Raw genomic sequence first — 23,536 nt, forward strand, 5'->3', positions numbered from 1 at the left:
CTGGCTCCATTGTTACTGAAAAACGAATTTGAGGGAAAATACTGCCATACTCGCAAGTTAGCTTTTCCAGTGATGCGGTATGACCCGGGACCCCTTTCATTAGTTCAGCAACGTCGAGTGTGGTCAGTAGATGGATTTGCATGGACATTTTGATTACGAACGATTTCATTTATTGATTAGCGGTAAAACAGTGTATTTATGATATCAGTATATGTAAATAAGAGGCATTTCGTCTTATTTCAATCAGCAATGTGTACATTATATTCAAAGTTTACTACAAGTGTTAATTTTTAAAGAATGTATACACATTTTGCTGATTCATGTAGTATAATACGACGAAGACATGTATTGTGCATTAATTTATATCTATATAGGCATTTGAGTTACGGTCCCACTACATCTCAGAAAAACAGTTTTACCTCGCTCCGCTTTTCGGTTAAGATAAAGTACCCTAAACACTCCCGCGTGGACTACCCACTGCTTTCATAGTTTGAGTGAAACAATTACTTATGTTTCCAACAGAATAGATTTATGAGGCCGTATGCTCATAATTATGGTAAAACGCCCACTGGTACCGCTCGGTCAGTCGTATACCGGATCTGGTGTTAGCACAGGGACCTGCCATTTATTATTATATAGTAGTTATATTTGCACATACGTGTATATACTGGTGTCTAGAGTACTATTAAACAAAGGGCTCCAACTGATACACTATATACGTTATCATTAGAGAGGTATTGTCCTCAACTGCTGATCTTAACCGTTAAAACACCTATTAGTACCTCCCCTAAATAAAGATAGGGTTAAATATTTTATAGTAACTAATTCACACGTCCCTATGGGTGATCGTGCATACACGTGACTGCACGAGCTCTCAGACAGGTGTTGTGACATGGCTGACATCTGAAAGGTACGTTTTTCCTTATTTTCATTAATACTAGCTGTACGAACAAACCTGAACTCACTGGTGAATCAACCTCGGTATGTATTTATATTTATGTGACGTCACACAGTTTCCCGTTGTTGTTATAAGTGAGTTTCTGGAGATTTTCTGTTAGTCGTGATTTATCTATCTGACGTCATTGGCTTTCAGCTCCATTCAACTCGATCTCGACATATAATTCTAAATAACCAATGTTTGTCCTTTATTGTCCAGCATTGTTCCTTTGACTAGGAAATACGTGCGTAAACTGCTTATCTCATATACAGCGTAACATATATACCTACTCCTTTATACTCAACACTGGCTAAGTGAACAGGGGAACCCTGATCCTCAATCATAAACAAAGCGGTTCAATATTACCATCTCAACACTGGCCAAGTGAACAGAGGTACCGTGATCCTCAATCATAAACAAACCGGTTCAATATTACCATCTCAACACTGGCTAAGTGACAGAGGTACCGTGATCCTCAATCATAAACAAACCGGTTCAATATTATCATTCTCAACACTGGCCAAGTGAACAGAGGTACCGCGATCCTCAATCATAAACAAACCTGATCAATATTACCATCTCAACACTTGCCAAGTGAACAGAGGTACCGTAATCCTCAATCATAAACAAACCTGATCAATATTACCATCTCAACACTTGCCAAGTGAACAGAGGTACCGGGATCCTCAATCATAAACAAACCTGATCAATATTACCATCTCAACACTTGCCAAGTGAACAGAGGTACCCTGATCCTCAATCATAAACAAATCGGTTCAATATTATCATTCTCGACACTGGCTAAGTGAACAGGGGAACCCTGCTCCTCAATCATAAACAAACCGGTTCACTATTATCATTCTCAACACTGGCCAAGTGAACAGAGGGACCGTGATCCTCAATCATAGACAAAGCGGTTCAATATTATCATTCTCAACACTGGCTAAGTGAACAGAGGTACCGTGATCCTCAATCATAAACAAAGCGGTTCAATATTATCATTCTCAACACTGGCTAAGTGAACAGGTGAACCCTGATCCTCAATCATAAACAAACCGGTTCAATATTATCATTCTCAGACAGACACTATTTTTTCACATTATTTTTAATCAGCAATGCTTAAATATTTCACATAAATAGTGCAGAAAAATAATCGGTAAAAACAAGAAAAAGCAAAGACAAGTAATAATGTCAGGACATTTTTCTCATGTCAAGATTTTGCAGTACTTGTCGAAAGTTGAAATCCCAGATGAATCAATATTTGAATTTCTCCAAGGTTATCTTCATTCATGACGATCTTATGAACCAAATTATAATTCAATGTGTTGTTACATTGAATATGTCCATGCATAAATCTAGATTTCTAAAAATAATGATATTCAACCTTTTGTTCAATTCGAATACTGTTATTATTATTGTTATTATTATTTCCTTTATTTCCTCCAGAAATGAAGAGTTACAGAAATAACGACCAATACGCGTACAATTCAACACTATTGAAAGAGAAGAAAATGCATTCACAATCATGGTCACACCCTTACATAGTGACACACACATGCACATAGACAAACACATAAGAGAATAATAATAGTACACACATCAAACCATAAATTACTATAAACACAACACAATGATATAATAGGTACTATTACAGTCAGTATACGGTGATAATTATGATGATAGACAGTATAACACTAATCATACATTACATCACACATTGATATAATAGACATATTTACACTCCTCAAACTACATTATCTTATAACAGTATAGACAGTAATAAACTTCTCGTACTAAGCAATCATACAACATTGTAATAAACAGTATTACAAGCATCACACTATAAATTATACAACATTATTATAGACAGTATTACTCTTACATAAGTCTTACAATACAATCATACATTGAGTAGAACCTGATGCACGAAGTTATACAATATAGTCATACAGTGGTGTGAAATACACAACATACAATATAATAATTAACTTGAAGAAACAGAGCAACTATGCAATGATTTCAGTTGTAGTAATACATATCACAAGATTAATTCATACAATACAAACAATATTATGAATGGTAGTAAGTTACACTAATCATGCAGCCAAATTGTGCAATGGTTTAACAGGAAAGACGCAGGAAATGCTTGCCTACTAATATAAATACAAAATATATGTATTTCATGTATTAATCTTGCTGAAGTGTGAGGTACACACAAGTAAATTTGTGATCACATACATATAACTCAGTATACAACATTCAAATATCTTAGGATAAATTACATAATGCCACTGTATTGAAGTAAACATTGTTCAACTCTAGCTCCGATCTAGTGGAGGGGGATGGGGGCTGGCGCTTCCCCCTCGCCCTCCCTCTCGCCCTCCCTCTCTGTGGCTTTGTCCTTAAACGTAGTTTGCGCCTCCCATAATTCCAAATCCTGGATCTTCACCTTAAGACTACCTGATAGATTGAAAATATTATTGTATCGCGTTAAATATAGCAAATGTCTCTAAGATTGATAGGTACCACTTTAATTGACTGTTGTACTTAGACTTTAATTAAATACATGTAGATATTAAAATTGACAGAAATTTAAGATTAAGATGTAAGGAAATGTAACAGCAACAAGAGTATATTGATGCATATAATAAATGATGTTTTCATGATTTTTAAGCCGCTCTTGGCGAGAGCCGAGCGGCTTATTAATTCTGTTCAGAGAACGAAATGACGGACCAACTTCCGTCCGGGGTGCGTGCGCATAATTCAGTATTGCATGCTTCCGCTATATAGTTTCGTTATCGTAAATAGAAAGTAGAATCTCTGACACTCACCTGTGGGTTACATACAGTCTTCTGATACTCTTTTCCAAATAATAATCCATACTTTAAATAATTGCTGAAAACAAAATGTTTATCTCCGGTGCATTCTACGCGTGTTGTGGTGGTGTATTAGCAACTCGGATTGCGGTCTGGGGAGTGTTACGCATGTGAAACACATATGATTCGAGAAAGCACATGTGAAGACTGTCAAGCATTGACGCTGGTTGTAGAAGGAAGAAGTAAATATATAAACTTATAAACCGTATGAGTGATGAAGTATAACCTCTATTTTGATTTTTGAAACGGGAACGTTGGGCCATATCGTGCTTAGGTTGATAACGGTAGACTAATGGCTCCGAGACGAGACGATATGTGAACTGTGTATGCTTATCAAACACTTTTGTAACACAGCATGCTATTTCTGGTGTATTTATTTATGAAAGTGTAACAATTTAAGAACATGACACAACTGCCGCTGCTGTTTGACAAGAATAAGGGAAATAACTCTTGCGTTGGTAAAGACGCATTGGGAAATATAATTCAAATGTATTCCAAGAACATTTGTGAGATTTTGTATATTCTATGACGGTAAATATAGTCGCTACAAATATTAATAATTTTCACTAATATGAATAAAAAATTAATAAAAATAAAAGGAGTACAATGTCTCTTTTCTCCATGCATGTTTTCCACTACTGTTAATTATTCTTCATTTCACAAGCAAAAAATGCACCTATTCTTTATTATCCATATTCACCGATTGCCATTCTGCACGTAAACGCTCATGTCACAGCATTGGAGGATGCTAATTAATGAAAATTACAACAATGCGTCACACTTAAAGAGGGTGAAAAAAGAGGAGAGGGAGAAATGTTTTTAAAGGCATCATTTAAGAGGTGATTGATTTTGAAAATCCTAAACGCAACATCATCACATGACCTGATTTTCAATTAGCAGAATACAGAACACATATCTGAGTTATTATAGTAGATTTTTATGCTCAACGTATCACTGAAGCAATTAAATTTCAAGTGGTGAGCGGCTGTAATGTCACACTGACATAATTCTAGTTTTGATTTGATATTGAATAAAAACATTCTGTGTTTGGATGTTTAGCAACCCATAGGAAAATATCTTGTGACCAGAACATTCGTATGTTATTCTTTTTGTTAACTCATAGAATACGGCACAATCCAGTATATAAAAAAATCCATACATTCATACTAATTCTCGCTTACCTCCCTTAGACCAGATTGGTATATTTATGTGATTTTTTTCTTTTTTAATTAGACCTTTTGCTTTTGTTTAACTAATAATTTGATCATATCAAATTTCCACATCTGAACAGTGAACACATAATCCGATAAAGCTAGACAAGTCAAAGATTACGTGACAAAGGTCAAGTCCTTCACATGCTAGGCAGAAGTGACTCGTTCACGTTAGCTCTGATTGGCATACTTTGATGGGATGGACTTAATAGTAATATATGTAATGCCTGTTTTGTAGATATTTTTCATTAAATTTTATACTGTGTGTGATATTTAATGGTATACTTATTATTACTGTTGGTACTTCATATTGCTGTACACGAGTACAACACATGTTAGCGATGTTTGCATCAATAAACGAACTTGTTTGTGTCATTATTTTGAATGGAATGATAACTGAAACTTGAACTAAACCACTGAAATAAAGCTTCTAATATTACTCTCAACCCATCAGTTTAGGACGAAACAAAGCTACACTGTAAGAAATGTTCAGGTCCCTGTGATGGACACGCGTATCATGTCACACTGGTATTAATGATTGTATTACAATATATTATAGACATGGCCCGCTACTAGCTTTATCTAAGGATCCCATCCTTTGACCAAATACTTACCCTACTTGGTATATATGACGTAATACTAACCATACCTGGTATATGTGACGTATTACTAACCCTACCTGGTATATGTGATGTAATACTAACCCTACCCGGTATAATGACGTAATAGTTACCCCACCTTGTATGCATGAGGTAATACTTGCCATACTCAACATATATGAAGAAATACTAACCCTACCTGGTATACATGACTTAATACTTACCATACCTGGTATACATGACGTTATACTAACCCTACCTGGTACACATGACGTTATACTAACCCTACCTGGCATTCATGACGTAATACTTACGATACCTGGTAAACATGATGTTATACTAACCCTACCTGACAGTTATGACGTAATACGTATCATACCTGGTAAACATGACGTTATACTTACCATGTTTGGTAAACATGACTTAATACTTACCATCCCTGGTATACATGAAGTTATACTTACCATACCTGGTATACATGAAGTTATACTTATCATTCCTGGAATACATGACGGAATACTTACCATACCTGGTATACATGAAGTTATACTTACCATACCTGGTATACATGACGTTATACTAACCCTACCTGGTATATATGACATGATACATACAATACCTGACAGTCATGACGTAATACTTACCATACCTGGTATACATGACTTAATACTAACCATACCTGGTACACATGACGTTATACTAACCCTACCTGGCATTCATGACGTAATACTTACGATACCTGGTAAACATGATGTTATACTAACCCTACCTGACAGTTATGACGTAATACGTATCATACCTGGTAAACATGACGTTATACTAACCCTACCTGACAGTCATGACGTAATACTTACCATACCTGGTATACATGACTAAATACTTACCATACCTGGTAAACATGACGGTATACTTACCATGTTTGGTAAACATGACTTAATACTTACCATACCTGGTATACATGAAGTTATACTTATCATACCTAGTATACATGACGGAATACTTACCATACCTGGTATACATGACGTTATACTAACCCTACTTGGTATATATGACAGGATACATACCATACCTGACAGTCATGACGTAATACTTACCATACCTGGTATACATGACGTAATACTTACCATACCTGATATACATGACTTAATACTAACCATACCTGGTACACATGACTAAATACTTACCATACCTGGTACACATGACTAAATACTTACCATACCTGATATACATGACTTAATACTTACCATATCTGGTACACATGACTAAATACTTACCATACCTGGTATACATGTCGTAATATTTAACATACATAAATACTGTATTTACATATGACTTAATACTTACCATGCCTGACACATAAATGGCGTAATACCTACCACTCCTGGTATTTGGGTTGAAGGGTGGCGCAGGGCATAGCACACTTGCCTTTCACCAAGGAGGTCGGAGTTCGATTCCCCGATTGGACATGAAAAGGTCACCTGCCCGACCACATGGGCTTTCTCCGGGTACTCCGGTTTCCTCCCACATTAAGGACTTCTGCGCCCTAACATCCGGTTCAATAAGAGTGATTGATATGAGTTGAATACATTGTTTCAAATTTGTTGTAAAGTAAATAAAATTTATGTTTTTATGTTTTTTACTTGTCCTACCTTGTATATATGTCGTAGTACTAACCCTACTTTGTAATGACGTAATATTATCCCTACCTGGTATATATGTCGTAGTACTAACCCTACTTTGTAATGACGTTATATTATCCCTACCTTGTATATATGTCGTAGTACTAACCCTACTTTGTAATGACGTAATACTATCCCTACCTTGTATATATGTCGAAGTACTAACCCTACTTTGTAATGATGTAATACTATCCCTACCTTGTATATATGTCGTAGCACTAACCCTACTTAGTAATGACGTAATACTATCCCTACCTTGTATATATGTCGAAGTACTAACCCTACTTTGTAATGATGTAATACTATCCCTACCTTGTATATATGTCGTAGTACTAACCCTACTTAGTAATGACGTAATACTATCCCTACCTTGTANAACCAATTACTTTTATATAAAGTAAATAAAGTAGAGGTGTAATAAATGTCGTTGTACTAACCCTACTTTGTAATGACGTAATATTATCCCTTCCTTGTATATATGTCGTACGACTAACTTTACTTTGTAATGACGTAATACTATCCCTACCTTGTACACATGTTTTAGTACTTACCCTACTTTAGGACTATATACTAACATTTTTTATACTTCTAGTTCGGTCCTGTCATAACCTGAGTGGCAAATCATTCTTAACATTTAAAGAAAAAAACCTTGAATCTATAAATATGATCTGAAATGTGTTTACGCTATGTCATAACGTTATCGAGATGATATAAACAACTATGTATAGCTAAGAAACGTTATTTTGTTGAGCTGGTGTATATAGGGTGTCCGTATACATATACTTTGTTTCACTTTATTGCAGAGATATTCAGTCAAGTAAAAGGCAGTCATATGACTACAGATCAGTCCAGAGGGGAAATCCGAAGAACTAAACAGCCATGAGTGTACTTGAGGGGTTGACGTTCCGTACAAACATACTGGATGAATTAGGAATCAAACAAAACCTGTTCGGTGTGCTGTTCACCTTCACGGTTGTGTTACTACTTACCAGGCTGTTACAGCTTTACTTCCTCGCCCAATGGAAGCCAAGGAAAAACCTGCCCCCAGGCCCTCGGGGTTACCCCATCATCGGAGACCTACTGTTTTTCAGCAAGCACGGGTCACTGCAGAGCTTCCGTAAGTTACGACAGCAGTACGGCGATATATACAGTATCCGTATGGGGATGTGGCCAACAGTGGTCATCAGCGGTAAGGACGCCTTCAAAGCGGCGCTTTGTATGGAAGAGTTCGCGGACAGGCCTTTATTTTTCATCAATAGACTCATAGGGGGCGCTAAAGGTCTAGTGTTCGGCAAGTACAACTCCCGTTGGGTCTTGCATCGCAAAATCGCCGGAAACGCCTTGAAGATGTTCACTGGAACGAGGAACAACCCTATAACTGAGATGGTACAGGAACAGGCCGAGAACCTTGTCAATGAATTCCTCGAGCACAACGGTGAACCGTTTGACCCAAATGAAGGTATATCATTTTCAGTCGGAAGCGTCATCTACCAGGTTGTGTATGGGAGAGGGAAATTAGCAAGGGAGGATAAACAACTATCCTACCTCATTCGAAATTTCAACGATTTCAAAACCTTCGTCAGAGTCGGAAATCCCTTCGATGTGATGCCTTTCATGGCATTCCTTACTCCATGGAAGTATAAAGGGATATTAAGCATCCTGTTCAGAATGGGAATGTTAGCCGCTAAAAAAATAAAACGGCACAAGAAAAGCTATGACCCTGACCATCTCCGAGACGCTACAGATGGTCTACTGCATGCGACCTACACGTACTCAGCAGAAGACAAACAAAAAGTGGGTCTCACCAACAAGATGCTCATGGAAACGCTACATGATTATATCGGGGCTGGGTTTGACACCGTGGCCTCAACTCTGATATGGGGTTTTATGTATCTGGCTGAAAGCACGGAAGTACAATCCAAAGCGCGTGCCGAGATAGACAATGTACTAGGAAGCCGAACTGTAACGATACAAGATCGCGCTAAACTCCCGTACGTAGAAGCACTGATGCTAGAGGTGCTCCGAACAGCAGCAACCCTACCAATGGCTATTCCGCACTGCACAACACGTGACATCAAGTTCCGGGATTATGTTATACCCAAAAACACTGCGGTTTTCTTCGACGTATACGGTACCTCATTTGATGTCGATCTCTGGGACAACCCCGACGATTTCAACCCCGAAAGGTTCCTGAATAAGGACGGCAAACTGGATCAGGCTAAGGTCGACCTTACAGTGTCATTCGGGTTTGGAAAGCGGAGATGTATCGGTGAAAGCCTGGCCCGACTAGAGGTATTTCTCTTTCTCGTTAACGTTCTCCAGAGATGTGAGCTGTACAAACCGGAAGGCCATCTTTACGACAAGGACGGGTATTTCTCATTCGTTCGGTCGCCTGAACCATTCAAGCTGATAGCGAGGCCCACAATGTGACGGTTGGATACCCAAAACAGATCAATTGTCTGAAATATATGGGTAAAAGTTAGTCTTCCTAACATTTATAATTAGAAAAGTTTTTTTTCTTAAGCGTGGCAGTTGCTTTGATACCAAGCATACATGTGTATACCACCAGGTAAATATACCTAACTATTAATTACCGTACCGAAATCTTGACATCAGGGCCCAGTTGTTCATATTGTGATTAGCTTAACGTCAATAAAAAATTTCAACTACAATATTTTCAAAAAGTTTGAAATTAAAAACTAAAGTTTTATGTATAAGGGTTATAAATGATCATCTTATGACAACAAATACATACCTATTTGCAATGTTTTACAAAGTTCTCAAAAATCTATTTTCAAAATTGACGTTAATAAGTCCTTAAGGTTACCAGGCGTTCAACAGCCGGACCCAGCGGTATAGCTCTACGACGTTAGTAGTACCTAGTCTCTGTTATCAATGGGGCCATTTAGAGTTGGAGCACGTTACATTGTAGCACTAGGACGCCATCTTGTATCGTATATGAGTATCCTCGTATTAATTGACGCTATGGTGTTAATTAATCTTTGCTATCATCAAAAGATAGTACTAAGGATAAGCATGTGTGCTCGTTTCAGTCTGATTTACATAGATTTCCGTGATATGGAACGTTACGTTACGTCACGTGCAGTTGAATGTTGGTGATTTCTGCTGCAACGTTAGTTTTGATAGCACCGTTCCGTTGAGTATATACCACTTACTGGCATAACATTATTAGACATGGTCTGGTTGATAAACTATAGTATACTTTCTTAAAATAAAGAAAAGAAAATCACTATAATCAAACTTTTATTAAAGAGAACATTTTGTTTTCAAGTCTCAACCTTCACAATCGTCAATTCAGTGTGTTTGTGCATAGTTTGTATTAAAGCATATTTTTCTGGGCATAGTTTCTGAGCACTTTGTAAGGAGCATCAAAACACTTGAATAAAAATGAAGTTTCGAATTTAATTGCTTGGACTCATTTTAATCTTTGAGATTCAAATATGCAAAATGGTTTTGATGTTGGTTCCGGTGGCGCTATGGCGTCATTCCTTGGAAAGAAGTCACTTGTCTTCCACAAGACCTCTTCCCAGCACACTGCCGGGTAGATCGGTAACGATTTAAATAACGTCTTACTCAAGGACACTATCTCTCCTGCATTATGGCGACTAGCAGAGAATTCAGAATAATATACTCTCCCCAAGGCAAAAACGAAGTTTATGAAAAATACCGGGGTTATACAAAAATTGATGTCGCCTGCATTGTGTATTACTGAGGTATTTTTATGACATCTCCTACAGCTTGGTGTAACCGGGCTGGTGCGTTAATGAGCTCGAGATTGGCGTGACGTCAGATGGAGCTCGGGGTTACATCCGGCTGTATGTGACCTATACTAGAGATTGGTGTGACGTCAGTTGAAGCTCGGGGTTACATCCGGCTGTATGTGACCTATACTAGAGATTGGTATGACGTCAGTTGAAGCTCGGGGTTACATCCGGCTGCATGTGACCTATACTAGAGATTGGTGTGACGTCAGTTGAAGCTCGTGGTTACATCCGGCTGTATGTGACCTATACTAGGGATTGGTGTTTTCTTCATTTTGTTTCTACATATATTTAGACTTCTGTCATCTCCTATCGTATGGTTCTCTGTCACCTCTAGGACATGACAGATAACATGTGAAAAGGAACAATAATATGACGTCTCAATTAGCGTTGACTTTAATTGCCATATCCTCACGATAGGGAAAGGTTTTAGTAGTTACCAGCATTGTGAACAAACGAGGGTATTGTGATGCAATTAAAGCTTGGTATAACCGGCATAGTGTATTACTGGGGGTTTAAGGGGCGGGGGTCAACATAGAAAGGGCACTTAGACTTGGGCGAGTCGTCATCCCGGGCATACGGTACGATAACGCAGTGAAGGTAAGACGAAGGTAGAGCTGCATACACCAGGACAGTGTCCAACATGCATAGCTGGTTTCTTCTAAAGTGTAACCAAACGTTAACTTAGTTTCTCAACTTCTATTGATAGTTCTGCTAAGTAGTATCAATTTAGACTGTGACATGTGTTCTATCTGTATCATAAATGTGCCAGATAATGCCATCTTTGCAAGGAGTAAGATTTGGAAGCGTCTATACACTGTTAAAATAATTATTAAAAATATTTAAACATTGACTCGTGCAAGAGCATGACCTCCCTCGCTCGCCATCTTGCATTATATCCGACTGATCACGTGGTCACTTCGGTAGATGTCGGTTGTATTGCAAACGTCTCGTGAGCGTGGTAAAAAGGGGTAGACTTATGGTGATATCTTTGGTATAGAGTAATCTTTACTTCTCAGAGTTTTGTTTTAATGTGTTCTTCATAAGTTCGATTGCTTTTTTGTACTTTAAGTTCATTTAATGTCGGCATATGTGTCTTTAAACTACCAACCGTTTAATCACAGGTCCTCGTGAAACGAAATAGTCAGATATTTGACTTCAATTGGACCGCTGTGGGGGCTTTATTGCATCATAAAATCAACCAATACATATTTTATGTAAGTGTCACCCATCACATTGTATGTAACAGATAAATATAGAAACATACATTGCTGACAAAAGGCATTATTAGAATTACAACTCCGGATTAGAATTGATCTTAAAGCCCAGATGCAGTCGGCTTATTAGACACTTGATAATTATTTACATCATTTGCACAATAAAAGGTTATATAGTGATGAATAGTATTTTGACGTCTATACAGTGTACTTATATACAATATAGTTGGTATTTTGACGTCTATACAGTGTACTTATATACAATATAGCTGGTATTTTGACGTCTATACAGTGTACTTCTATACAATATAGTTGGTATTTTGACGTCTATACAGTGTACTTATATATACAATATAGTTGGTATTTTGACGTCTATACAGTGTACTTATATATACAATATATTTGGTATTTTGACGTCTATACAGTGTACTTATATATACAATATATTTGGTATTTTGACGTCTATACAGTGTACTTATATACAATATAGTTGGTATTTTGACGTCTATACAGTGTACTTATATACAATATAGTTGGTATTTTGACGTCTATACAGTGTACTTATATACAATATAGTTGGTATTTTGACGTCTATACAGTGTACTTATATACAATATAGTTGGTATTTTGACGTCTATACAGTGTACTTATATACAATATAGTTGGTATTTTGACGTCTATACAGTGTACTTATATACAATATAGTTGGTATTTTGACGTCTATACAGTGTACTTATATACAATATAGTTGGTATTTTGACGTCTATACAGTGTACTTATATACAATATAGTTGGTATTTTGACGTCTATACAGTGTACTTATATACAATATAGTTGGTATTTTGACGTCTATACAGTGTACTTATATACAATATAGTTGGTATTTTGACGTCTATACAGTGTACTTATATACAATATAGTTGGTATTTTGACGTCTATACAGTGTACTTATATACAATATAGTTGGTATTTTGACGTCTATACAGTGTACTTATATACAATATAGTTGGTATTTTGACGTCTATACAGTGTACTTATATACAATATAGTTGGTATTTTGACGTCTATACAGTGTACTTATATACAATATAGTTGGTATTTTGACGTCTATACAGTGTACTTATATACAATATAGTTGGTATTTTGACGTCTATACAGTGTACTTATATACAATATAGTTGGTATTTTGACGTCTATACAGTGTACTTATATACAATATAGTTGGTATTTTGACGTCTATACAGTGTACTTATATACAATATAGTTGGTATTTTGACGTCTATACAGTGTACTTATATACAATATAGTTGGTATTTTGACGTCTATACAGTGTACTTATATACAATATAGTTGGTATTTTGACGTCTATACAGTGTACTTATATACAATATAGTTGGTATTTTGACGTCTATACAGTGTACTTATATACAATATAGTTGGTATTTTGACGTCTATACAGTGTACTTATATACAATATAGTTGGTATTTTGACGTCTGTACAGTGTACTTATATACAATATAGTTGGTATTTTGACGTCTATACAGTGTACTTATATATACAATATAGTTGGTATTTTGACGTCTGTACAGTGTACATATATACAATATAGTTGGTATTTTGACGTCTGTACAGTGTACATATATACAATATAGTTAGCAACTGCGCAGGTTAACAGTGTAAAACATTAGATTGCATTAATTATAAAAGTTATAGACTATCAAGACTATTAAAAGTATTGTTATATGGTATAATATTAACGTTGAAGATGTTCTTCATTTCCCACTGAGTTCAGACAGACCGGACAGGTCTATTGATGTAATAGACAGTGTAAGCCTATATGCAATGTACGGGTGATAAAGGTGAAATATTTGACACCACACCATAACAAAAGTTTTAAAAAACTTTCCATTTTGAAACTGTATCAACAAACTTAGATCATAACTTCTTCAATAAGATTCATCAGTTTGGAATTATGTGATATCAAAGTTTTACTTTTTAGTCATAGCTTGCCAAGGGACCAGTCGGTCTTGAAACGTTGCGACACGTTTAATACGTACATTGTTTGTGTAAAAAGTAAAACTTTGATATCATAGAGCATAATCTGTTTCGATTTTGAGGGGGTTTATTTTAAATGGTATGAAGTGGAATTCGACCTGAACTTTAAGTTATATTAAGCATACTGGATCAAACTGCAGGCAATACAGATTGCATGCTTAGTCAGGACGCCTTCAGAAACGATGGCAGTCATTTAGATTTATATATGTATTGCCGAACACGATGGCATTACAGAAGAAACTATAACATTCCCCCGGCCAGGAATTTACCACGTCAAATGAAAATTAATCCTTAATGGGTTTTTATATGGTCAATATTACCCCCACTGTTTCAATGTACTTGCATAAATATTTATATTATACCGAAGTAAGTATTATAAGGATTTGAAGTGTATATTTGATTTGGTTAACAAATACATACAAAATACATTTATCGCTGACGTAGATTTAAAGGTATTGTGAAGATAATCAGCTCTCAGCACACGTACAAATCTTTATCGCCCCACAGATTACGGTTGTCGTTTGGTGAAGCTCAGAGTGTACTTTTCTCTATCGTTGTGAATTTGTTTAAGTGGACTTGAATGCAGTGCGCGGAAATACCGTTATTTCAAAACTAATAGAAAATAAATTTGTTCATTTCAGTGTTGACATAGCTGTCCATTGTTATCCTAACCCGCCTTCCTGGGATATCGACCAGCTGATTCAAACCTCTTTATACCAATACCACGTCTACTCGTAGGTAATTTAACTTAAATGTCACTGCTTTTGAAATTTAGCTTCACACTTTGTCGATTAGGATATAAATGAACAAATAAATCCCCATTCTGCTGTAGAATCCCACATTTAAAACTCAATTCTCCGTTCACCTTTCCCGTTCTTTGGCAAATGGACAAGTTCTGTGATTAATCTTGTAGGCTAGCAGGTGTCGCTTGGCAACTTCCTGTCGTATTAAGGGTTTACCTGTGTACTACTGGCTTACCCGAGTGCCGTTTATACCCTTATGTTATATTTATGAAAACTGTCCCTGGTACTAATTGAGAACTGTGTGGCGGTATTTGGACTTTAAGACAGACCTAACTGTGTACATACTTGACCCTCGATAGCCAGCAGACATGGATATGGTCCATCCCCGGCCAGCCTCATCCGAGTAAGTACATGGCTCCATGTCACCAACTACGGTGTTTTATAAATTAATTACAGGTATGGCATTGATGGAAGCGTGCTCTATATTCCCAAAATAGTTACACAATATTGATTATCTACAAGTATCTTCTCTGACCGTAGTAAATCTCATTCATGGGAGTAAAGCTTTGCAAGTTGTAGTGTGAAATATGTTTCGGGTTTAAGCTTACCATGTTGTATAGGGGTATACCTCAAGAATAACCTTGCCCTGTTGTATTGGGGTATACCTCGGGTATAACATTGGACTGTTGTATTGGGGTAAATCTCAGGAATAACCTTGCCCTGTTGTATTGGGGTATACCTCAGGTATAACCTTGCCCTGTTGTATTGGGGTAAACCTCAGGTATAACATTGCCCTGTTGTATTGGAGTAAACCTCAGGTATAACCTTGCCCTGTTGTATTGGGGTAAACCTCAGGTATAACCTTGGCCTGTTGTATTGGGGTAAACCTCAGGAATAACCTTGCCCTGTTGTATTGGGGTATCCCTCAGGTATAACCTTGCCCTGTTGTATTGGGGTAAAACTCAGGTATAACATTGCCCTGTTGTATTGGAGTAAAACTCAGGTATAACCTTGCCCTGTTGTATTGGGCTAAACCTCAGGTATAACATTGCCCTGTTGTATTGGGGTAAACCTCAGGAATAACCTTGCCCTGTTGTATTGGGGTATACCTCAGGTATAACCTTGGCCTGTTGTATTGTGGTATACCTCAGGAATAACCTTGCCCTGTTGTATTTGGGTATACCTCAGAAATAAGTTTGCCGTGTTGTATTGGGATATACCTCAGGAATAAACTTGCCCTGTTGTATCGGGGTATACCTCAGGAATAACCTTGCCATCTTGTATTGGGGTATACCTCATGAATAAGCTTGCCCTGTTGTAATGAGGTATACCTGCGGAATAAGTGTTCCATGTTGTTTAAGATATGCCTCGGGGATAATATTTCCCTGTTTTAATAAGAAATTACTCGGGAATAAGCTGTTCCTGTTGTTATTAAATATTCCTCGAGAATAAGCTTTCCCTGTATGCTATATTAAGGGATGCGTCTAAATAAGATTTCCTTGTTGTTTTAGTGTGTATCTTGGGTATAAGCGTTTTTGTTGTTAAAGGTTTTTCTCAAGAATGCTTTCCCTGTTGTAATAAGGTGTTCCTCGTGAATAAGCATTCCTTGTTATCCTGAGATAGATTACGGGAATAAGCTTTTCCTGTTGTAGTGAGGATTGACTCGGACAAAATCTTTTCCTGATGTGGTCAGGTATACTTCGGGAATAAGCTTTTCCTGTTGTGGTGAGGTGAGCCTCGGAAATAAGCTTTTCATTTTGTGGTGAGGTGTGCCTCGGAAATAAGCTTTTCATGTTGTGGTGAGGTGTGTCACGGGAATAAACTTTTCATGTTGTGGTGAGGTGTGTCATGGGAATAAGCTTTTCATGTTGTGATGGGACGTGCTTGGGGAATGTATGTTGTCATGACGTAAACATTCTTCAGTGCTAAGGAACCCCCGTACCACTGCCAAAAACTGTAACTGCAAACAAAAACATTTCTGAAAAGAAGACCATACCTTGCGGGACTTTAATAAAATATGATTTACAACAGTGTTCTTAGTGCAAGAACATCGGAGCTAGACCGGGGTTCGAATACTGCACTTCAGATTGTTATACTATCATTCTAACCAAATGAGCTACCTGGTAACCGGTAGTGTCCTGGCCCAACCGTGTTATATCTAAATGGAGTTAAAGGGAGGCGACTGTTTATAGGTAAAATAAACAGTGCATTGGTGCAGGGATCCTTTACTGACAGAGAAGTCAAATCGATTGACATTGAATACTGTGTCCTAAATATCTTAGGTGACGATTGATATTGAAAACTGTGTCCTTAATATCTAAGGTGACGACTGACAGTGAATACTGTGTCCTAAATATCTAAGGTGACGACTGACAGTAAATACTGTGTCCTTTATATCTAAGGTGACGACCGACAGTGAATACTGTGTCCTTAATATCTAAGGTGACGACTGACAGTGAATACTGTGTCCTTAATATCTAAGGTGACGACTGACAGTGAATACTGTGTCCTTAATATCTAAGGTGACGACTGACAGTGAATACTGTGTCCTTAATATCTAAGGTGACGACTGACAGTGAATACTGTGTCCTTAATATCTAAGGTGACGACTGACAGTGAATACTGTGTCCTTAATATCTAAGGTGACGACTGACAGTGAATACTGTGTCCTTAATATCTAAGGTGACGACTGACAGTGAATACTGTGTCCTTAATATCTAAGGTGACGACTGACAGTGAATACTGTGTCCTTAATATCTAAGGTGACGACTGACAGTGAATACTGTGTCCTTAATATCTAAGGTGACGACTGACAGTGAATACTGTGTCCTTACTATCTAAGGTGACGACTGACAATGAATACTGTGTCCTTAATATCTAAGGTGACGACTGACAGTGAATACTGTGTCCTTACTATCTAAGGTGACGACTGACAATGACTACTGTGTCCTTAATATCTAAGGTGACGACTAACACTGAATAATGTGTCCTAAATATCTAAGGTGACGATTGATATTGAATACTGTGTCCTAAATATCATAGGTGACGATTGATAGCGAATACTGTGTCCTTAATATCTTAGGTGACGACTGACAGTAAATACTGTGTCCTAAATATCTAAGGTGACGATTTACAGTGAATACTGTGTCCTAAATATCTAAGGTGACGATTTACAGTAAATACTGTGTCCTTACTATCTAAGGTGACGACTGACAGTGAATACTGTGTCCTTAATATCTAAGGTGACGACTTACACTGAATAATGTGTCCTAAATATCTTAGGTGACGACTGACAGTAAATACTGTGTCCTAGATATCTAAGGTGACGATTGATATTGAATACTGTGTCCTAAATATCATAGGTGACGATTGACAGTGAATACTGTGTCCTTAATATCTAAGGTGACGACTGACAGTGAATACTGTGTCCTTAATATCTAAGGTGACGACTAACACTGAATAATGTGTCCTAAATATCTAAGGTGACGATTGATATTGAATACTGTGTCCTAAATATCTTAGGTGACGCCTAACAGTGAATAATGTGTCCTAAATATCTTAGTTCACGATTGACATTGAATAATTTGTTATGTGGTTAATAGATAACGGTGTAGTATATGTTATAAACATTCTATGGTGTTTAACACCCACATTAAACAGCCACTCAGTCCACCATAACTCTTGGTGGCCAAACTGTGCGGTCACTATTGGTCATTGTTGACTGACCACGTTAATCGTTTGACCGTTACAGTCACACACCTTCAGAAATCTGCTTTTAGTATTAAACGACTGTAACATTTGTGAAAAAGGTTAAGCCTTTGTAGATCACGTGATTGAGATAGGATCCTATAACTAACAAAACATTAGGACAAATACTTAAGTTTAAGTCAGCTGTGACGTCATAGCTATAGCCCACCTTACACGTGTATGTACATTGCATCATTGACAAGGATCTTGGTAGTAAAGTGACATCACTGACACAGAATTTTAAAGTACAGTTACATCAGTGACCAAGACAATTTTAGGAAAGACACGTTGTTTACAAGGATGCAACGTTGATTGGATGGATCCTCGGAACAAGTTTGATCGAGGGGTTGGGTGACGCTAGCTGTTCCAGTGATATGGTATATGGTATAACAATGGAGTGCGCTCCCTAGTTCAGTAATGTCGGGCGTTGGTCAGTAAATGGATGGATGCGCATATGCACCGTTCAGAGTTGTAGTATACCAGTATAGCTGCATGTGATAGTTGTCACATACCAGTATAGCTGCATGTTATAGTTGTCACATACCAGCATAGTTACGATGTTACAGTTGTCACATACCGGTATAGTTACATGTTATAGTTGTCACATACTGATATAATTACGTGCTATGTTGTCACATACCGGTATATTTACGATGTTACAGTTGTCACATACCAGCATAGTTATATGTTATAGTTGTCACATACTGATATAGTTACGTGTTATTGCTGTCACATACCGGTTTAGTTACAGTGCCATAGTTATCACATACCGACATAGATACGTGTTATAGTTGTCAAATAACTGTATAGTTACATGTTATAGTTGTCACATACTGATATAGCTATATGTTATAGTTGTCACATACCGGTATAGTTACGATGTTACAGTTGTCACATACTGATATAGCTATATGTTATAGTTGTCACATACCGGTATAGTTACGATGTTACAGTTGTCACATACTGATATAGCTATATGTTACAGTTGTCACATGTCAGTATAGCTATATGTTATAGTTTATGTCAAATTATACCGGTATAGCTAAGTGTTAAAGTTGTCACATACCAGCACAGTTACGATGTTACAGTTGTCACATACCAGCATAGTTACATGTTATAGTTGTCACATACCGGTATAGTTACATGTTATAGTTGTCACTTACCGGTATAGTTACGTGTTATTGTTGTCATTTACCGGTATAGTTATAGTGCTATAGTTGTCACATACCTGTATATATAGCTACAGTGCAATATTTTTCACGTTCCGTATATATTGGTATGCATAATGTTTTAATACACACGTAACTGAAGCATGACGGGTTTAACATAAATTGATGCGCTATGTTGATGCATGTTTGTATTTTCATCACAATAACATAGTGTTGCTTCCATGTAGGAGACGAATTATGTATGCATAGGTGCACCCGTCGCCCCGGAAATCTAGTTTAATAATGCACGGCGAATTGATCTCGCAGAGCAGACCGCGTGTATCATCCAGTTCCAATTGGCCCAACACGAACAAAAAGCGATACGTTATTTTCATGGTCAGCGTAGGTACTTCAATGACATAATGCTTGTATTAAGACCAACCTATACCAGGGTTTAGATAAGTTCTTAGGTGAGTTTAGACTTGTGACATGTGGACCCGCCCACCCTTCACCGCCGACTCTACAGGAGTGCGATAATACGACTCGACAGTCGGCAAACATTACCGTAACGATGTCTTTGAATTGAAAATATATATTGTGTACCGAGTACATTCTTGCAGAAAGTAAATTTGGATAATATTTCTGTGCTAATATAATAAAAACGTATATGTAGATTTCAGTTAAAAGAAATAAAATCGATTGATCGCAATTGATACTGACAAGGTGGAGTTTATATGCAGTATATATATGTGACACCGACAGGCACAAGGGGAGACAACCAGAGACATATATACGTCTCTACAACCCATTAACTTTATCATATCGTTAAGTGTTTTTGTCCTGTGCTTGATTTACTTTAAACTTATTTAATAAGTGTATTAATTGTTACCTGGGAACTGGAAGAAAGTTCCAAATACTTGTATGAAACTTAACGAAAGATACTACATCAGAACTCAGAGAATGTTTACTAATTCTGTCTTGAGTGCTTTCATTCATGCACTGTATGGTCTTTTTTTAGACCCATACACAATTTGAGACACATGTCAGTATACTAAGAACTATACTACGTGTTCTTTGCTATAGACATTAGGGTATAGGCACTGTGCACCTTTCTTTCTTTTGAGACAAACACATGTTTCCTTTGTGTATCCAAGTTCTCTACATAGCTGGTGATCCTGTTAACACTTCACCTATTTGTTTGATTTTCTTACACAAACCTCTGTGTTTCCTATTACAGTAAGACCTAAATACAGATGTACATATTTAATTGATTTTCCTATACAAACCAGTTAGATATAAACATATTTATTTGATTTGTCCTACAAAACCTATAAACTAATTTGTTTGATTGTCCTATACAAAACTATAAATCGTTTGTTTGATTTTCCTATACAAATCTATAAAATCATTGGTTTGATTTTCCTATGCAGACCAATATATCTATTTGCTTGTTTTTCCTTTACAAACTAATAAACGTATTTGCTGGATTTTCTTTTGCAACCCTATAAACTTATTTGTTTGATTTTCCTATACAAACCTATCAAATCATTTGTTTGATTTTCCTATGCAAACATATAAACTGATTTGTGTGATTTTCCTATGCAGAGCAATACATCTATTTGATTGATTTTCCTTTACAAACTTATCAACTTATTGGTTTGATTTTCCTCTGCAGACCAATATATCTATTTGCTTGATTTTCCTTTAAAAACTTATAAACTTATTTGTTTGATTTTCCTTTGCAGACCTATATATCTGTTTGTTTGATTTGCCTATACAGACCTTTAAACGTATTTGCTTGATTTTCTTTTGCAACCCTATAAACTAATTTGTTTGCTTTTCCTATACAAACCTATATACATTATATATATATTTGTTTGATTTTCCTATATATAACTATATATCTATTTGTTTGATTTTCTATACATACCTATATATCTATTTGTTTCATTTTTCTGTTAAGACCTATATATCTATTTGCTTGATTTTCCTACACAGATCTATATACCAGGAGTTTACTGACCTTGAACCTATCATTCAACAAATAGCAAAGAAAAAGAGCAAGGATAGGTAACGCCACTGTGTGTAAAAGATCACATGCACGTGTACGACTGGTCACTGTGACGTGGTTTGATAACCATTGTTTCGTAGAATTTACAAGTGCTTGGTTATTTGACCGGTTGCTGTGATGTAAAAGACGAGATTTGGCCTATTAGATCAGTCACTAGGTGCAGATCTTTACCTGTGCTTGATTATAGGCCGGCCACTGTGGTGTTAACTGTTTACAGTGCTTGGCTGTATGACTGGCTATCGTGGTGTAAATAATTACCAATGTTTGACCATTGTATAGAGTAAAATGTCATCATAGCTTGGCTATTTTGCTGATGCTTGGCTATTTGACCGGTCATAGTTGCGTACATTGTTGCTGATGCTTGGCTATTTTGCTGATGCCTAGCTATTTGGCCGGTCATAGTGGCGTACATTGTCGCTGATGCTTAACTATTTTGCTGATGCTTGGCTATTTTGCTGATGCTTGGCTATTTGGCCAGTCATAGCGGCGTACATTGTCGTTGATGCTTGGCTATTTGGCCGGTCATAGTGGCGTACATTGTCGCTGATGCTTGGCTATTTTGCTGATGCCTAGCTATTTGACCGGTCAATGTGGAGTGATTTGTTGTTGATGCTTGGCTATTTGACCGGTCATAGTGGCGTACATTGTTGCTGATGCTTGGCTATTTTGCTGATGCTTGGCTATTTGACCGGTCATTGTGGAGTACATTGTTGCTGATGCTTGGCTATTTTGTTGATGTTTATCTATTTGGCCGGTCATAGTGGAGTACATTGATGAGTTCTAATTTATTCGTCAGTCTTTGACTATGGGTTTCTTTTTCATTTACCATACAAAATTGCTTCCTATTTACTATTTTGTCTCCACAAAACACCCGTTTTGCCACGGAAAATATAACCCTCATGTGTCTTTGTTCGTAAGTGAAGATTTATGTTGATAAGTTTTGCAGAATTAGGGTTTTTATTTTGTGCTCACTACTTGTAGACGTGAGAGTGATCAAAATAAATCTGATGCGACCATAGCAGCACTTGAGATCCTTACATTTTCGATCCTCTCTAACAAGACCTATTTTTTGTTACCATTATGACGTCAGTATAATGATGACGTCAGTACTCTGGCCGCGACATTTATAGCTGACAGAGTTTGGTCAAGTTGTGTTGGCCCAGTGTTAAGTAATGATAAACAGTCATTTGTCCTCAGTGAAAGAGTCACTCTGTTTAGCAACACTGCTGTTTAGTTGACATTATTGATAATTTGTTCAATATTGGAATTGACATCAGTATACCTATTAAGCGAATGTAAGCTGGTATATTAGTCAGTATTGATCAAACTTTGTTGTAAGGTAGGCTTTGTGACGGTTTCTCTTTAGTGAATACTATTTCTGTCTCGGATATCACACCGTTAGTAGTATAGATAAGTAAACATTATGTTTGTAAAAGTCGATAACGTTGGATTTCCATTTGCACGTAAAAT

At 36.9% G+C, this 23,536-nt stretch overlaps 2 protein-coding genes across 5 annotated transcripts in view; both read left to right on the top strand.

Moving 5' to 3' along the window:
• The first annotated feature begins 847 nt into the window (after nucleotides 1–847).
• Nucleotides 848–10,716, top strand: LOC110450517 (cytochrome P450 1A1-like). Of its 2 annotated transcripts, none has more exons than XM_021498070.1 (2): nucleotides 848–910; nucleotides 8,106–10,716. In XM_021498070.1, exon 2 carries the CDS (start codon nucleotides 8,182–8,184, stop codon nucleotides 9,730–9,732), a length of 1,551 nt encoding a protein of 516 aa, XP_021353745.1. In that variant the 5' UTR covers nucleotides 848–910; nucleotides 8,106–8,181; the 3' UTR covers nucleotides 9,733–10,716. The 2 variants fall into 2 exon arrangements, with proteins under 2 accessions (XP_021353745.1, XP_021353746.1); XM_021498071.1 differs by lacking the exon at nucleotides 848–910 and adding an exon at nucleotides 958–981.
• A 4,553-nt stretch (nucleotides 10,717–15,269) lies between these two features.
• The window catches only part of LOC110450518, a 28,317-nt gene continuing 20,050 nt past the window's right edge, over nucleotides 15,270–23,536 (top strand). The window contains exons 1-2 of one of the 3 annotated variants that reach the window (XM_021498073.1): nucleotides 15,270–15,503; nucleotides 21,994–22,065. In XM_021498073.1, coding sequence (XP_021353748.1) covers nucleotides 15,469–15,503; nucleotides 21,994–22,065 — 107 coding nt within the window. In that variant the 5' untranslated portion in view covers nucleotides 15,270–15,468. The remainder of the gene's footprint in view (nucleotides 15,504–21,993; nucleotides 22,066–23,536) is intronic. The other 2 variants (XM_021498077.1, XM_021498076.1) reach the window with 2 other exon arrangements.

The sequence above is a fragment of the Mizuhopecten yessoensis genome, unplaced genomic scaffold (genome assembly GCF_002113885.1).
Source record: "Mizuhopecten yessoensis strain PY_sf001 unplaced genomic scaffold, ASM211388v2 scaffold5263, whole genome shotgun sequence".
NCBI lineage: Eukaryota > Metazoa > Mollusca > Bivalvia > Pectinida > Pectinidae > Mizuhopecten > Mizuhopecten yessoensis.